Source organism: Zophobas morio, unplaced genomic scaffold (assembly GCF_036711695.1).
Source record: "Zophobas morio isolate AGI-343-1 ecotype UQ-CSIRO unplaced genomic scaffold, CSIRO_AGI_Zmor_V1 ptg000083l, whole genome shotgun sequence".
Classification (NCBI taxonomy): Eukaryota; Metazoa; Arthropoda; class Insecta; order Coleoptera; family Tenebrionidae; genus Zophobas; species Zophobas morio.
The window spans coordinates 48,733-62,568 of record NW_026972188.1 but is presented as its reverse complement, the minus strand read 5'-3'; the positions used below and the strand labels follow the sequence as shown (position 1 = coordinate 62,568).

The window sequence follows — 13,836 nt, the reverse complement described above, 5'->3', positions numbered from 1 at the left end:
AGCATACTCAGAAACAAAATATCTAAGTAGATATTTGTCGTTCTTGCGGAGTACTTTTAGCACAAGTTTTTTCAGTCTTATTAAAAATAATCAAATGAACCTTAAAAAAAGTTGAACAGTGAGTTCAGTAACTTGTCTTCCTTGAACACTTAAATTTTTAATAAATACCTTGATCAAATGTCTGCACTTGGGGAATAGCGAGCATTGCAAACGTCAAAAGTTTTTTAAAATAATTAAATTCTGAGACTTAAACTTTCTTGTAATTACATAAGGTTAATATTGTAAGACTTGAGCAGTCCAGAACACTCGAGAGCCGCGGGCACCTATAACTCATTTATTAATTATAAATAGGGCAACTAATTTAATTTTAAAATTTAAAGAATTTTTAAAAATGTAACTTTTTCTACAACCTAGCCTTTTAATAATTTTACTGTTTAGTGTAAACACTAAATTAAAAAACTAAATACATATGAATTTTAAACCAATTTTTTTTAAAAATATGCACAAATAACTAATATTACAAAAAAAAGGGGGACTAAGTAGTTCGTAATAAAAAGCAGCGAGTAACGCACATTAGTTTTTATAAAAAAAGGATTGCCCCATCTTCAACAAATCTCTTTTTTTAAATTCCAAAATGTTTCTAAGAGAGCTTCAGTTATAGCGTGTGCACCTTAGTCTACAATACAGCTTTATAAAAATTATTATATTAAATTTTCATAAATAGAAGGGTAATTTTTAACAGTTATCAATGAAATAGAGAGAAAAAAGAGTTATAAATAAATTTTAGCACAATAGAAAAACACAAGCATAAAAGTAATATCAAGCCAATAGTTGTATTCAATTTACTTAAAAAAGAATTATATACCGCAAAATATAGTTGCCAACCCAAAAAATCTTTTTTTTAAAAATATGATATTCTCCGATACTGCGCTCGTCGTTATACTTATTGATATAAGTACAACTGAAATTATTGACGTATTTCCTAATACTCCTTAAAGGTAAGAATATTTTGATATTTTTTATTTATGCTTCGCTCGTCTTTAAACTTATTATTATAAGTAAAATTGAAAATAGTAGGTATTTCCTAATAACTCTTTATTGAAAGTTTATTATAATCCTGTTTATTCATTCTATGCCCGTCAGTAAACAATATTATAAAATCGAAATAACTTATTCTCCTAATAATTTATGAATTGCAAGATTATGCTCCGCACTCCATAAAATTTATAAATAAAGCTAAAATAGTAACGTTCCTGCCTAATAATTTACTAAAAGCTAGATTACTAAAATACAATTTATTTATGCTGCGCTTGTCATTAAATTTATTTTTATTAGAACTAAAAAAACTGCACGATTATTAAAATCCCTTTTACTGAAACTTTACTTAAGATTATCTTACTTTAACTAACCTAAATAAGTCTTCCAAACTTATGAAGGAAAAAAAATAGGTAAGATGCAGTGATAATTACTACCGCTAATAAAAAATTTGACTAAAGTACATAATATTAAAATATGCGCTTAAGAGACTTCCTTTAATAAATAATGAATATACTAGTGGTACTTAATAATATTTACATAATAATACTTTGCTAAGCGAAATACTGTTTATAAATATTAAAATTAGTAACTTATAACAAATTTATTATAAAAAATTATTGACCATCTTTAACAAGATTACAAAGTTATTAGAGTAAAATCTTATGAAAAAAATAATGCTATAGTCGTTCACGAAGCCAAAGTAGATAAAAGAAACTCGTATGCAACAGAAGGACTATCAATTGTAGGTGCAGCATCCTTAAGGACAGCCGCAGAGGAGCAGCTGGTGATTTTCACTGCAGCGCCTTCAATGTTGATCTTACAAAGGCCGCACCACTCGCCCAAAGAAAGCTTATCAACTTCGCGTAAAAGTGGAATGCTATTCTTCCGGCATAAAGCTTCAACAAGTTGAATATACGACTTGTCATCACAATCAGAAGCTGAAAATTGAACAAAATTATTATATATTTAAAAAAATGAAAACAAATATTAATAAACTAAAAATTTTCAGAAATGTTTGGCTAATGCTGCAAATATCAGCAAATAAAATCTAAGACTGGGGCGGCAGCAAATCATCATATTTAGTAATTAAGTTAAAAATTTTTGTACTGAAGATAGTCTATATCAAAAAGTTACCTAAAATACAAAATTCCACAATCTTTACATTCGAGTCAAGAGCCTTAACCGTTTCCTTCAGTCCTCGGACCAAGCCACCTTTAACTAAAGCTTGTTTAAGAACTTCCCGAAGGGCACGTTCTCTAGTCATCTCAATTTGCGTTTCCACTGGAGTGGGCAAGGAAGTAGCGGAAGAGGTTTCTTCAGACATCCTCACTAAAAATCCTATATAAAAGAAAAAACGAAGATGATATGAGGACTACAAGCAACAACAGAAAAAATTGATCCGAAAGCAAAAAGGCTGAGGAGCAAACCCGCCTTATAAGAGAGGGTAGAAAAAAGGGGGATAGCATGCTTATAGAATTATTTTATATTTTTCTTGGCACGTGTTGGTTTATGCCCCCATACACATAGTTGGCCTAGTCACGTGGGGTTTTTTTTAAGTTCGTGGATCTCTTGTGCACTAAGTTTGCTCATCATATGTTAGTTGAAAGGCTATTCAGTATTCGAAAACTGCGTTTTCTAAATAGCAGAGTTATTATTACCACAAGACTTGTTATCCTTATATTTGTATATTTTCAAATCGTTTCTTTTTATTTTACTTTTTAATCAATGAGATAAGCCTAAGCTTTACTGTGGAAAGGTTGCCATTAAAGGGGTTACTGAGATAACTAATTAACTCAATTTGCATTTTTTAAAAAGGATACAGCCATACTGTGTCTGTAGCAAGTGCATCCTTATGACGTTTGCGTTTTTAGTTTATCGAAAAAAGTAGTTTTTACTAAATAAAAGCCCTTGCAGAAGGCTTTTAAGTTATCTTTTTTTGACAAAAACGCTTAGTATAGACTTAATTGGGTTGTGACTTTACTATAAGCTAGTTCATTCTTAGAGTTTGAATAAGGTAAGCCAATTATTATAAAATTAATTTACTTTGCAGTTAATTTTTATAATTATAAATAAGCTCTTTATATATAACAAACCTTAATTCGCCATAAACCGTAATGTCTCCGAGTTAAGCACTTGATGAGCTCTGTATAAAAATATAAATTATTAGTTTAGAGGAGGTTCATGGTATCGTTTTGCTCAGTCCTTTGATATTTCTCATTTTTTTCGGTTTAGCAGATTTTTTGGTTAATTGAACAAAGGTAACTAGAGAAAGCCGACTTTAAAAGAGTTTTATTATTTTAGCTTTTAGGATGACTTTTCGTGTCAAATTTTAGGTTATAACAAGTCAAATTGTAAGTAGTTATAAGCGTTGTTGATGGAGGTTATTTTTTACCTTTCGTAGTAAAATTTGTTTTAGCTTACCCACGGATAACGCTGAATATATCTTTTTAGTTGACTTAAAGTTGGCACTGTGGGCTTACATCCCGTTCTTCCTTTTTAAGAAAAACCTGTGTTGGTTTTTTATTAGTAGCTAATACTTTACAAGCACTATCAGGCGAGTTGAGATTAACCCGATTACTTACAACATTTGATTTTATATCATTTTTTATTGTTTAATTTTCTGAAAAGTTATGAAGTCTATTCTAGCTAATAACAACAAATAATAATAATAAAGTTTTCAGAATTAAATAACACAGGAAAGATTAGCATAATATGCTTTTTTTAAAAATCAACCAAGTAGATAGCTCACTTGAATACGATAATTAGAGCTTTTATTTTGAAGCAAAGTTTAGTGCTTTCATAAGGATTTAGTTAGAGTTTGATCTTTTAAAAAGTATTTTCTTCTTTTGGGTTTGGTTTTTTTTCAATTTTTCATTTCCTCTGCTTCACCTCCCTTTGTCAAGAGATCGTCCCATAGAAAGTGTAGTTAAGTAAAGTTTCGTGCTAAAGTGGTTTATTATAGAAGAATTGTCCTTTTTAACTGATAGTTAATTTTTGCGGTCATTCGATGCAAATTTCAGTTGTTACAATTGATCTTAACGGCGATTGCGTCTTTTAAATTATTTATTTAAAAATTATTAAAAATATCACTAAACTATAAGCGCAACATTCTATCATTAAGAAAGTTTATAATTTCAACTAAAGGCTTCAGTGCTGCAGTGCTTAATCCATAAGCAGTGTAAGGAAAGCCCTTAAGTCTTAGTTAACATAATAAGTTGCGTCTGTAGAATTGTAAAAGCAAAGAAAATAAAATATTCTTTGAGGCGGCCTGCACTAGGAAATTTTTTTTTTTCAACGTTCCGTTTAAAGTTTTTTTGGAGTTAAGTAGAATAAAGACTTTTCTTTTCTCTACTAAAAGGAAATATTTACATTTGGGAAGTTCAATTTTTTAAAAGAAATTTATAAAGCTTTTTAGTATAAAATTAAAAAAAAAATTTATATAAAATCTGATTTTATAATTTTCTTATGACCCTTGAAACTCTTTTATTGCACAAAAAAGCAAAACTATATAAACTTTTTAGAAAATATTTTAAGTTATAAAATTATGTGCAAATTTATAAATTTTTTTAAAGTAAATACAGTAGTTTGACTTTTATATAATACTTTCAGAATCTTTAAGTATAGTACAACTTCCGTAATCTTTTAAGCTAAAATTATTGGAAATCTAGTAACTATAACTCTTATATAAAAAATGGAAATTATTAAAGTAGGGTACAACTTTTTGTAAATTAAAGCTACAAATATAAAATCCTAATTATAACTTTTACATAAAACTTGCAAAAATCTTAAAAGTACATTACATCTTTTGTGGGATTTTTTAAGTCAAATTATTTGAAAAATTGGAAGTAATTTAGGTACAACATTTTGTAGATCTGTTAAGCTAATGTAATAGACTAATTATATAAAACTTTTATATAAAACTTCAATATATTTGTAGATATGTAAGAATCCGCTCCTTCCTTCCTTAAGTCACGCCCCCTTTTAACCTCTAAATAGTGCTGGTCGTTATTTAGCCATTTTTTCAGTCTTTCAACAAGCATATACGCCATCGTACACGCAAAAGGAGAAACCCAAGTTGTGTTTATTTTTATTCGTGGGCTGGGTTCATCTTTCTCGCTACGGGGTTCTGGTCTGTTTATGTGTTCTAGTAAACTGTTGTTCTGTTTGTGTAGTCTGCCCGTTTTTGATCGGATATGCTTCTTGTTTCTTTTGTTGACTCAAATTTAATAAGTCGTTTACAATACTTTGTCTATTAAATATTATCCTTAAGCACAACGCCTAATCACTAACTTTTATATAAAATCAATAGAAATTCTTTAAAGTACAGTGCAACATAAAAAATTTTAAAGCAATAACAATTTTATTTTATAAGTCTAAACAATTAAAATAAATTTCAAAAACATTTTCTAAATAAATTTACAATTATCAAATTAAACTACTGCGCGTAGCGTTCAGTCCACTCTCTCGCAGTCTTGTCGTGCAAATCTCTTTGAAGTAAATATTGATCAGAAATTTCAGGGGTCAATGGATCCACTAACAATTACGTGTAAATAATAAAATTAACACGCATTTATAATTTGAGTGAAATGAAAATAAAAGTAATAAGTCTCAAAATTGACAATTCTTAGGTATATATAAAATGAAGTAAATTAAACTAAAATTTACTTATAATTTTAAAAAATATATAGATGAGGGAAAAAAGCTCAAAAAATATATGAGGAAGATTTAAGCTTAAGTTAAACGTAATCACATAAGTTTTAAAAAGCATTTTATTTTAGATATAGTAATATAGTTATTTATTTTAAAAGATTAATTTTAAATTTAGTTATACTAATATAAAAAAAGTTACATGTTTGTTTTCAATAGTTACTTTAAGCTTTAAAAAAAAATTAAAAACTATTAAATTTAAATTTAGAAATAATAATGAAAAAAAAAAGAGTGATGGGATTCACGAACTTTTAAGTTTTACAAAAAAATATATTTAGTTTTTTTTAGTATAAAGTTAAGCAAAAAAATGTATAGAAATTTAAATTATCAGAGTTTATAAAAAATCTTTTTATGGTTAAAAAAATAAATAAAAAATTTACTTTTTAATAATTGTAATGTTCAAAAATAATATATAATAAATATATTTTACTAACAACAATTATGTTATAAAATATATAAAGTAAAGTTATGTACAATTATAGTATCGTTAAGAAACTTTTTTATAAATAATTATAATGATAACGTTGAGAATAATAATAATAATAATGGTAATAATGAAAATGATAAAATAATAGTTATGAGAATAATAATAATAACAATAAAGGGTAGACTCACATGGATTGCAATCAGTTAGGAGCGAAGAAATAGATAATAAAACTTTTGATATTGTCAGGGCAGCGCTCCAATCCTTCTCCTAATATTTTAATAAGAAAAATATTTTAAAAAATTATATATTATTTTTATTTTTAAAACTTAGTAATAATAATAATAATAGAGGTTAGCAACTATTAGTAAAGCGAGTAAAGTATAACAATAAAATGAAAAATGTTAAAATTTTTTTTTCATGTAGTAAAAATATAAACTTTTAAAAAAAATTGCCGTTTTTCTTGAAAAAATTTTAATACAAAAAACTTTTTATAAAAAAATTTATTAAAAAAAATAGTTACTGGTCGCCGCAAGAAACAACTATTTATTATTATAATGAACTATACAAATTATAATGATTTAAATATTTATTAATACAAAAACTTATACAATTTTATTTTGTACTATAAATATTAAATAAATTAAATTTTATTTAAATTTTCATTATAAATATATAAACTTTACTAGACAATTTAGATAAGTTAAAGCTGATACAAAAGTTTTACTAAACTCTGAACGAGTTTAACTTTTTATTATAATAATTTTTTACTTAAAAAAATCGTATGTATTCTTAAGTTCATACTCGTTTCTCATTCAAACTTTAAAATATACTTGAAAGTTAAACGCTTTTAATTATTAAAGTTTTCTTAAAAATGCTCAAAAAACTTTTGATGTAATAAAATTTTTAAAACTTTTATAAAAATTCGTAAATTGAAAGAATTTATAATTCTTAGCTCAATTCTTTACGAATTTTTTATTTTAAGTTCTAGAAAATTTAAAATTTTTGGGATTTTTAGCGTTTCCGTAACACTACAGCTATAAATAAGCTGCTACAATATATATTTATTAATAAATAATTAAAACTTTACAACATAAAGCAAATATGAGCAACGCAAAAAAATCGTTAACAGTTTTTTATTCTTATACATATGCAGAGCATAAAGTTGCTGCTTATTATTACTATTTTTAATTACAAAAAAAGTCAGCATAGCTATATATTTACTATACAGAAAAGAGCTTTTCTACTTGTTTTGTAGCATTTATATATATATAAATACTAAAAAGAAATTCCTCAGCACTTGCTTAGCTATTACTAGCAATAATTTAAATAATAAGCAAAAATTTATCTAAAAACTTTATTATACAAAAGTTATAAATAAATACACTAAATAAATAATAACTGATCACTCAACTATTTATAAAAAATATTTTATAAGTTAATGCAAAATGAGCAATAAATAAATCTTTTCAAAAAATTTAATAAAGAAAAGGAAAAATATAATTATAATAACTAAATTTATTATAATTTTGTAATAAAATTTTTGATATTTATATTTATAAATAATATTATAACAATTAATTAAAAAAAGTAAAGTAATAATTATTATAATATAATTAACTTTTTATAAACATTACATGTTTCACTAATAATAAAAATAAGACATTTTTATTAATAAAGTTATTAAATAATCAAAAAATATTATTACTATATACTAGAAAAAGTGATAAGTAATGTATTTATAAATAGATAAAAAAAATATATTTTATAATAAGAATATAATTTTTTTATATAATACGACTATTTTTTAAGAATTATAAAAATATAGAAATAATATATATGTATAATGAATAATATGCGAAAAAAAGGATATTGAAATTAAAAATATAATATATAACATATAGATAAAAAATATATTTTTAAACAATAAGAAATTAATTTTATATGATACGACTACTTAAAAAAGTATAAAGTAATATATAATTTGTAATAATATGCAATAATATGGATATTAAAATTAAAAATATAATATATAATAATATATGAAACGAATCCAAAAATAAAAGTAAGAAATAATGACATAAAAAGAAATGGATTTTATAACTAACAATACAATTATTATTTAAATATTAATAAAGTAAACAAAAAGTTAAAAGTAATGAAAATAAAAAATATAAATTTAACAATATAACTTAATTAATAAAATAAAACGCACTTTTATGATTAATTAATTGAAAAGTTCTTAATAGTATAATATAAAAATAATAAATATTATATGAAGTATAAAATAATAAAAGTAAAAATAATATATCTTATAAATATTGAAGTTTTATAGTATAATTAAAAAAATTTTTTAGTTCATTCATTTTTATAGATGTTATATAATAAAGTTTTTTGTATTAATTTAATAGAATAAATAATAAAACAAAAATTTTAATATTTATATTATAAGTTCTAAATGTAAATATAGCAAAAATTAGTAAAATTGTTTTAATTACAATAATAACTAGAAATAACAAGAATAAATGTAATCTTCTTGCAGATAACTAAACGATATACTTCTATAAAGTATATCATCTAAATTTTAATACAAAAATATTAATAATATCAACAAATACTTTAATAATATAGAATAAGGCTAATATTTAACTCATAATAAATTATAAACTATTAAGGGTGTTTCTAGTATTTTTATAATAATAAATAAAAATTTATAATATTTAATAAATAATAAATAAAGCAAAATATCTAAGTTTTCGGTAATAATAGGATATAAATTTTATATATTTATTACAAATTAATATATTAGACTCTAAAATAAAAAAAAAGTTTATATATACAAATTTACTCAAAAAAATATAAAAATCTAAAAAAAAATATAAAAATCTAAAAAATAATTTCAATAGCTTTAAAAAATAATTGACTCAAATATAAAAATATATATAAAACCACTAAATAAAAATTATATTTATATAATTATAAAAATACATTAGGATCTACGAACATAATTCTAAAATAATTTTTTCTTAAGGTATTTTTAAAAAATTTTATTTTAATTTTTTAATATATTATAAAAAAACCTTTAGAATGTCCAGGCAAATATTGCCTTGACTATCAACGTTACAATGATAAATTTTAGTAGTAAACTTCACCTTTTACCGAAGAAAAAATATATTTTAGTAAAGTTTCATATGAAAAATAATTATATAAAAATAATAAATTCAAACTAAGGTTTATTTATTTCTCATATAATAGAAGAAAAGATAATAACTAAAAAAAATTTTTTTAGTTTTATATTAGTATGAATGTTTTTAAATATTATTATATAAAGTATAATAATAGTCATTTAAAAAAAAATAATAAATTTTACTAAAAATAACATCTACTTATTTACAAAAAAAACAAACTATAAAAGTTTCTAAACTATTAACATTTGTTATCAAATCATATAAAATAGTAAAAAGTCTTTTATAAGAATACAATACAAAATGAAAATAGTAAAATTTTGTAGATATAAAAATTTATCTCCGACAAAAAAGTTTATAAAAATATATAAAAACTTTTTTACTCTAATAAACTAATCTTTAATAATTAAAGATTATAATACATAACTTTTAACAAAATTCAGTATAATTATTATAGGAAAAAAAAGAAAATATGTAATAAAATAATAAAATAATAACACCACGAAGTATCAAAAATATAAAAAGATTATGCAAAAAATCAAAAACAATAAAATTAAAAAAATATACTAAGAACAAATAATGCTTACTTTTGGTGGAGAGAAAGGATAGTTCTTAGGAAACTTGATATCTAGGAAGAAAATTCCTTCCAAAAAAATCATTATAAATATATATAATAATTTTTAAGGATACAATATAAATACATATAAATAGTAAGAATAGTATCAGTTTAAATCGTGAAAATTTTATTTAATAAAATGTTGTTTCAAATAATATTAATATAATTATATGTAATAACAAAAAATAGTGTTCATAAAAAAGTTAATAAAAACCAAAATCAAATTTAGTCGTAATAAAGTTGTTTGATTATATCTTGTCTAAATAAGTTTAATACAATAATATTTTTATAAAATTTTATAAATAAAAAAGTTAATAATAAATAATATTAAAAACAAGAGTTGATAGTGTAAATCTAAGTCAATTTTAGTCGGAAGAAAGTTATTTAATTATTTTTTGTTTTGAATAAATTTGATGTAATATTATTAAAGTTTTAAAAATATAAGTTAATAATGTATAATAATGGTTAAAGCGTTAAAAATTTAATAAAAAATATTTTGTCTTATATAAGGTATAATACTATTATTTAAGTTCTAAAGAGATAAAATTAAGAATATGTAAGTGCAAAAAATAGTCTCAATAGTATAAGTTAAAATTGCTTTTAGTTGTAAAAATATTTTTTATTGAATCTTGTTTCTAATACTTATAAGATAATATTGTTAATTATAGATTAAAAATTTATATATATTTAAAAAATATTGTTAATAGTATAAATCGATATTATAATTTAGTAGTGAAAAATTAATACACTTTTAGCTTTAATGGTTTTTATAAAATAATAATAATAATTTTGGTATTATTAATTAAAGATAAAATAACTCAAAATTAATTAGATAAGGAAATAATTGGATAATTTTTCTTAAAATTATAGTGTAATTACAGTAATTGGTGTTAAAGTGGTAACGTAAAGTTATTTAACGTAATTAACTCCTTTTTCGTTATTTTTTTTTTACAATCAACAATGGCAACGGTAATAGAAATAATATAATTTGATGTTAATTATAAAAAAATTTATCAACAAGTTTTTTTTGTATAATGATAGTAAAAAGTATAAAAAATCAATGATAGCAACAAACTGATATTTTGAAAAATAAAAATATTTTTAATAAAATTATATTCATAAGTAAAAATTTAAATTAAAAGTTTTTTAAAAAATTAATGTTTTTTTGATTGTTAAATAGAATAAAAATTTAATCAATTAATAAAAAATAAATAAAAGTGAACTTAAAAGTAGAAAATTAAAAACACTAATTATTATGATATTCTAAAAGTGTTAAGTAATATTAATTCAAATTATTATAAATATAAATATAAATTCTGAAATTAATTTTAAAAAAAAAATTATAAAAGAACTTTACAGCAAAAGTTCGAATAACCAATTTTTATCATAGATATTTTAATTATAATATCGATTTTAATAAACATTAATTCAAATTAATTTCATCATAAAAGTATGATTAAGAATTTTCGATCTCGTAATAGTAGCAAGTTTAAAAAAAATTTAATAAATAACTAATAAAAAAAAGACAAATTAAAAATTTAAATTACTAAATATCTGTTAGCTACATTTACTTTTATTATTAATAAGTTTATATATAATACTCAATAATGAATAAGTAGATCGGTAAAAATTAATTTATATGTAAAATTTCATAAAATTATTTAACAAAAAAAAATTTAACTTTGTTAATTTATTTAAGAACAAAAATTATGTATTTGATAAATTTATTAACAAATTCTTTCTTCTAATAATAATATTAGCTTTTAAAAAAATATATAATAAAAGAAATTAAATATTAATTAGAAAATAAATTTAAAAAAAACCATTAAACTCAGCAGTTTCTTTTCGACATTAAAATTAATTTTATATAAATTTTGCTCTAAAAATATCACCTAACTTTTAATAAAAAAATTTTAATACCATTTTCATAAACGGAACCTTCCGGACCTTTAATGGAGGCGGACCAGTGCTGGAGGTCTTCGTCATCTACAGGGCCAGCGCTATTGATTGTATTCAAAAATAATATTATTTTAAGTAGTTCTGAAAATCTTTAGAGTTTATGTAATATAAATAATAAATAGCAACATAAAATTTAAAGCAAAGTTAATAAGAAATTAAATCTTGAAAAAATACAATTTTAACAAAAAAATTAATAAAAAGCTAAAAAGTTAATATTTATAATCAAAAGGCTTTATAAAATGAATTTTGTTGTTAGATAATAAATTAAATTTATTATATAAATAAACAAATCTACAAAAAAGGATTGGTTTATAAAATTCTTAAAGTTAAAAAGTTAATATTTAAAACTAATATCTCTAAAAAAAACTTGTTATATTATGTATTAAAAACAAATGGCACGCAAGGTTTTATTGTAAATTACTGTTAGATTCTCTAAAACAAAAGTTAAAACACGTGTAATAATCTTTAACTATGTTTGGCGTAGGAAAAAATGCAGAAACGTAAAGTAATAATCTTCATACAAAAAAAATAAAACAATTAAACGTGAAATGTGGAGAAGTTATATTGAAAAGTTGCATTAAAATAGTTCAAAAAAATTTTAAGCTCAAAGCAAAAGTTTGTTAAAAACCACCTGCAATTACAAGGAGGATCGAGAGTTATTTCGATCAACTCTTTCTGAATCCTACCACCAAAAAAAAACTTATTAAAAAATGATTACATTTAAATAATAGTAAGCTACGATTCAAAAAAATATGTATATTTTTTAAAAAAGGCGCTTCAAAACCTCTTGATGCAGGAAGGTCCAACTTTAGAACCTAAAAAAATAAAAATTTAATTTAATATAAATACAAAACATTTATAAGTTTTAAATTTACTAAAAAAAATTAGTTTATAGTAAAACAAAAAAGTATTTGTTTAGAAAAAAAATATAAACTTTACTTGCGTTTGCTAAGAATTTTTCGATTAAAGGATTTTTTTTTACTGGTTTTGTAGAACCATTTTTTACTGATTTATTCAAGAAATTTTCATTTTCTTTCATACAAAATCTCTTATTAACTTCATTAGCCGCTTGGTCAGTGCTTAAGCAATCATCTTTTTCACTTGATATTTCTCGCTCCGTAGTGACAGGCATATCCGTATTAAGATAATCTTTTAGCAAAGAGCAACGTTTTTTAGCAGTTGTTTTAGGCGTAGGCATTCCGACTAATTTAAAATATAAAAAAAAAAGACAGAAGTATAAATAATCAGTGTATCAAAAAAAATAGCGTTACCAAGAACAGGAAAAAAAATACCTTCAGCCGATAGTAAAAGTGGTCGCAAGAGCAATAAAGGGGCTACTTATTAAATAGTCCAAAAATTTATAGAATAGTGGTTTGATATTTTTCTTATATACTCCAAATTGGTTAATCTCCAATAAAAAAAAATGAGAGCCGGACACGAATTATGAAACGTAAGAAGAGAAGAAAAGACAATGGAAAGGAAGAAACAAAAAAGGGAGAAGAATGGTTTTGTTTAAATACACCTTAATTCGGTAAATTTTCATAAAATGCCGCCAAATTTTGTACTACTTTATGAAACTTGCTCACTCTATTTTATGAATTTTACTTAGTTGAGTGCAAAATGCGAACTATTTAAGTGCGCCTTGGCAAAAGTTCCTCATCGCGGACATGAAAGCATTTTCATGAGGATATACGAGAAGTTGTGGGCTCCCCTGCTTGCATGGCGGGATCACCCCTTAAAACTGGCGTCGTTATAAGCAAGTTGGTAAGTATTAGCTTCGATTGAGGGCCAGGTTTTAAACAAAGTATGTGACCGTCTGTTACGGACTGTTCGAGGCTGGCTTAAGTAAAAAAGTTTCTCAACTAGTTGCATAACGAAAAATATTTTGAAAAAAAAAGTTTTCCTCT

The 13,836-nt window shown here is 22.7% G+C and overlaps 2 protein-coding genes across 2 annotated transcripts; both read right to left on the bottom strand.

Annotated features, from left to right (window-relative positions):
• Positions 1-1,677: 1,677 nt before the first annotated feature.
• LOC135144142 (small ribosomal subunit protein eS12-like) lies at positions 1,678-2,452 on the bottom strand. The gene is made up of 2 exons (XM_064076136.1): positions 2,173-2,452; positions 1,678-1,976 (listed from the first exon to the last, which is right to left on the bottom strand). Exons 1-2 carry the CDS (start codon positions 2,360-2,362, stop codon positions 1,726-1,728), a joined length of 441 nt encoding a protein of 146 aa, XP_063932206.1. The 5' UTR covers positions 2,363-2,452; the 3' UTR covers positions 1,678-1,725.
• Positions 2,453-5,473: 3,021 nt separating this feature from the next.
• Positions 5,474-13,565, bottom strand: LOC135144116 (uncharacterized). Its single transcript, XM_064076109.1, has 9 exons — positions 13,222-13,565; positions 12,869-13,132; positions 12,714-12,744; positions 12,561-12,611; positions 11,891-11,970; positions 9,942-9,997; positions 9,250-9,321; positions 6,361-6,439; positions 5,474-5,571 (listed from the first exon to the last, which is right to left on the bottom strand). Exons 2-9 carry the CDS (start codon positions 13,125-13,127, stop codon positions 5,474-5,476), a joined length of 726 nt encoding a protein of 241 aa, XP_063932179.1. The 5' UTR covers positions 13,128-13,132; positions 13,222-13,565.
• Between the last annotated feature and the right edge of the window lie 271 nt (positions 13,566-13,836).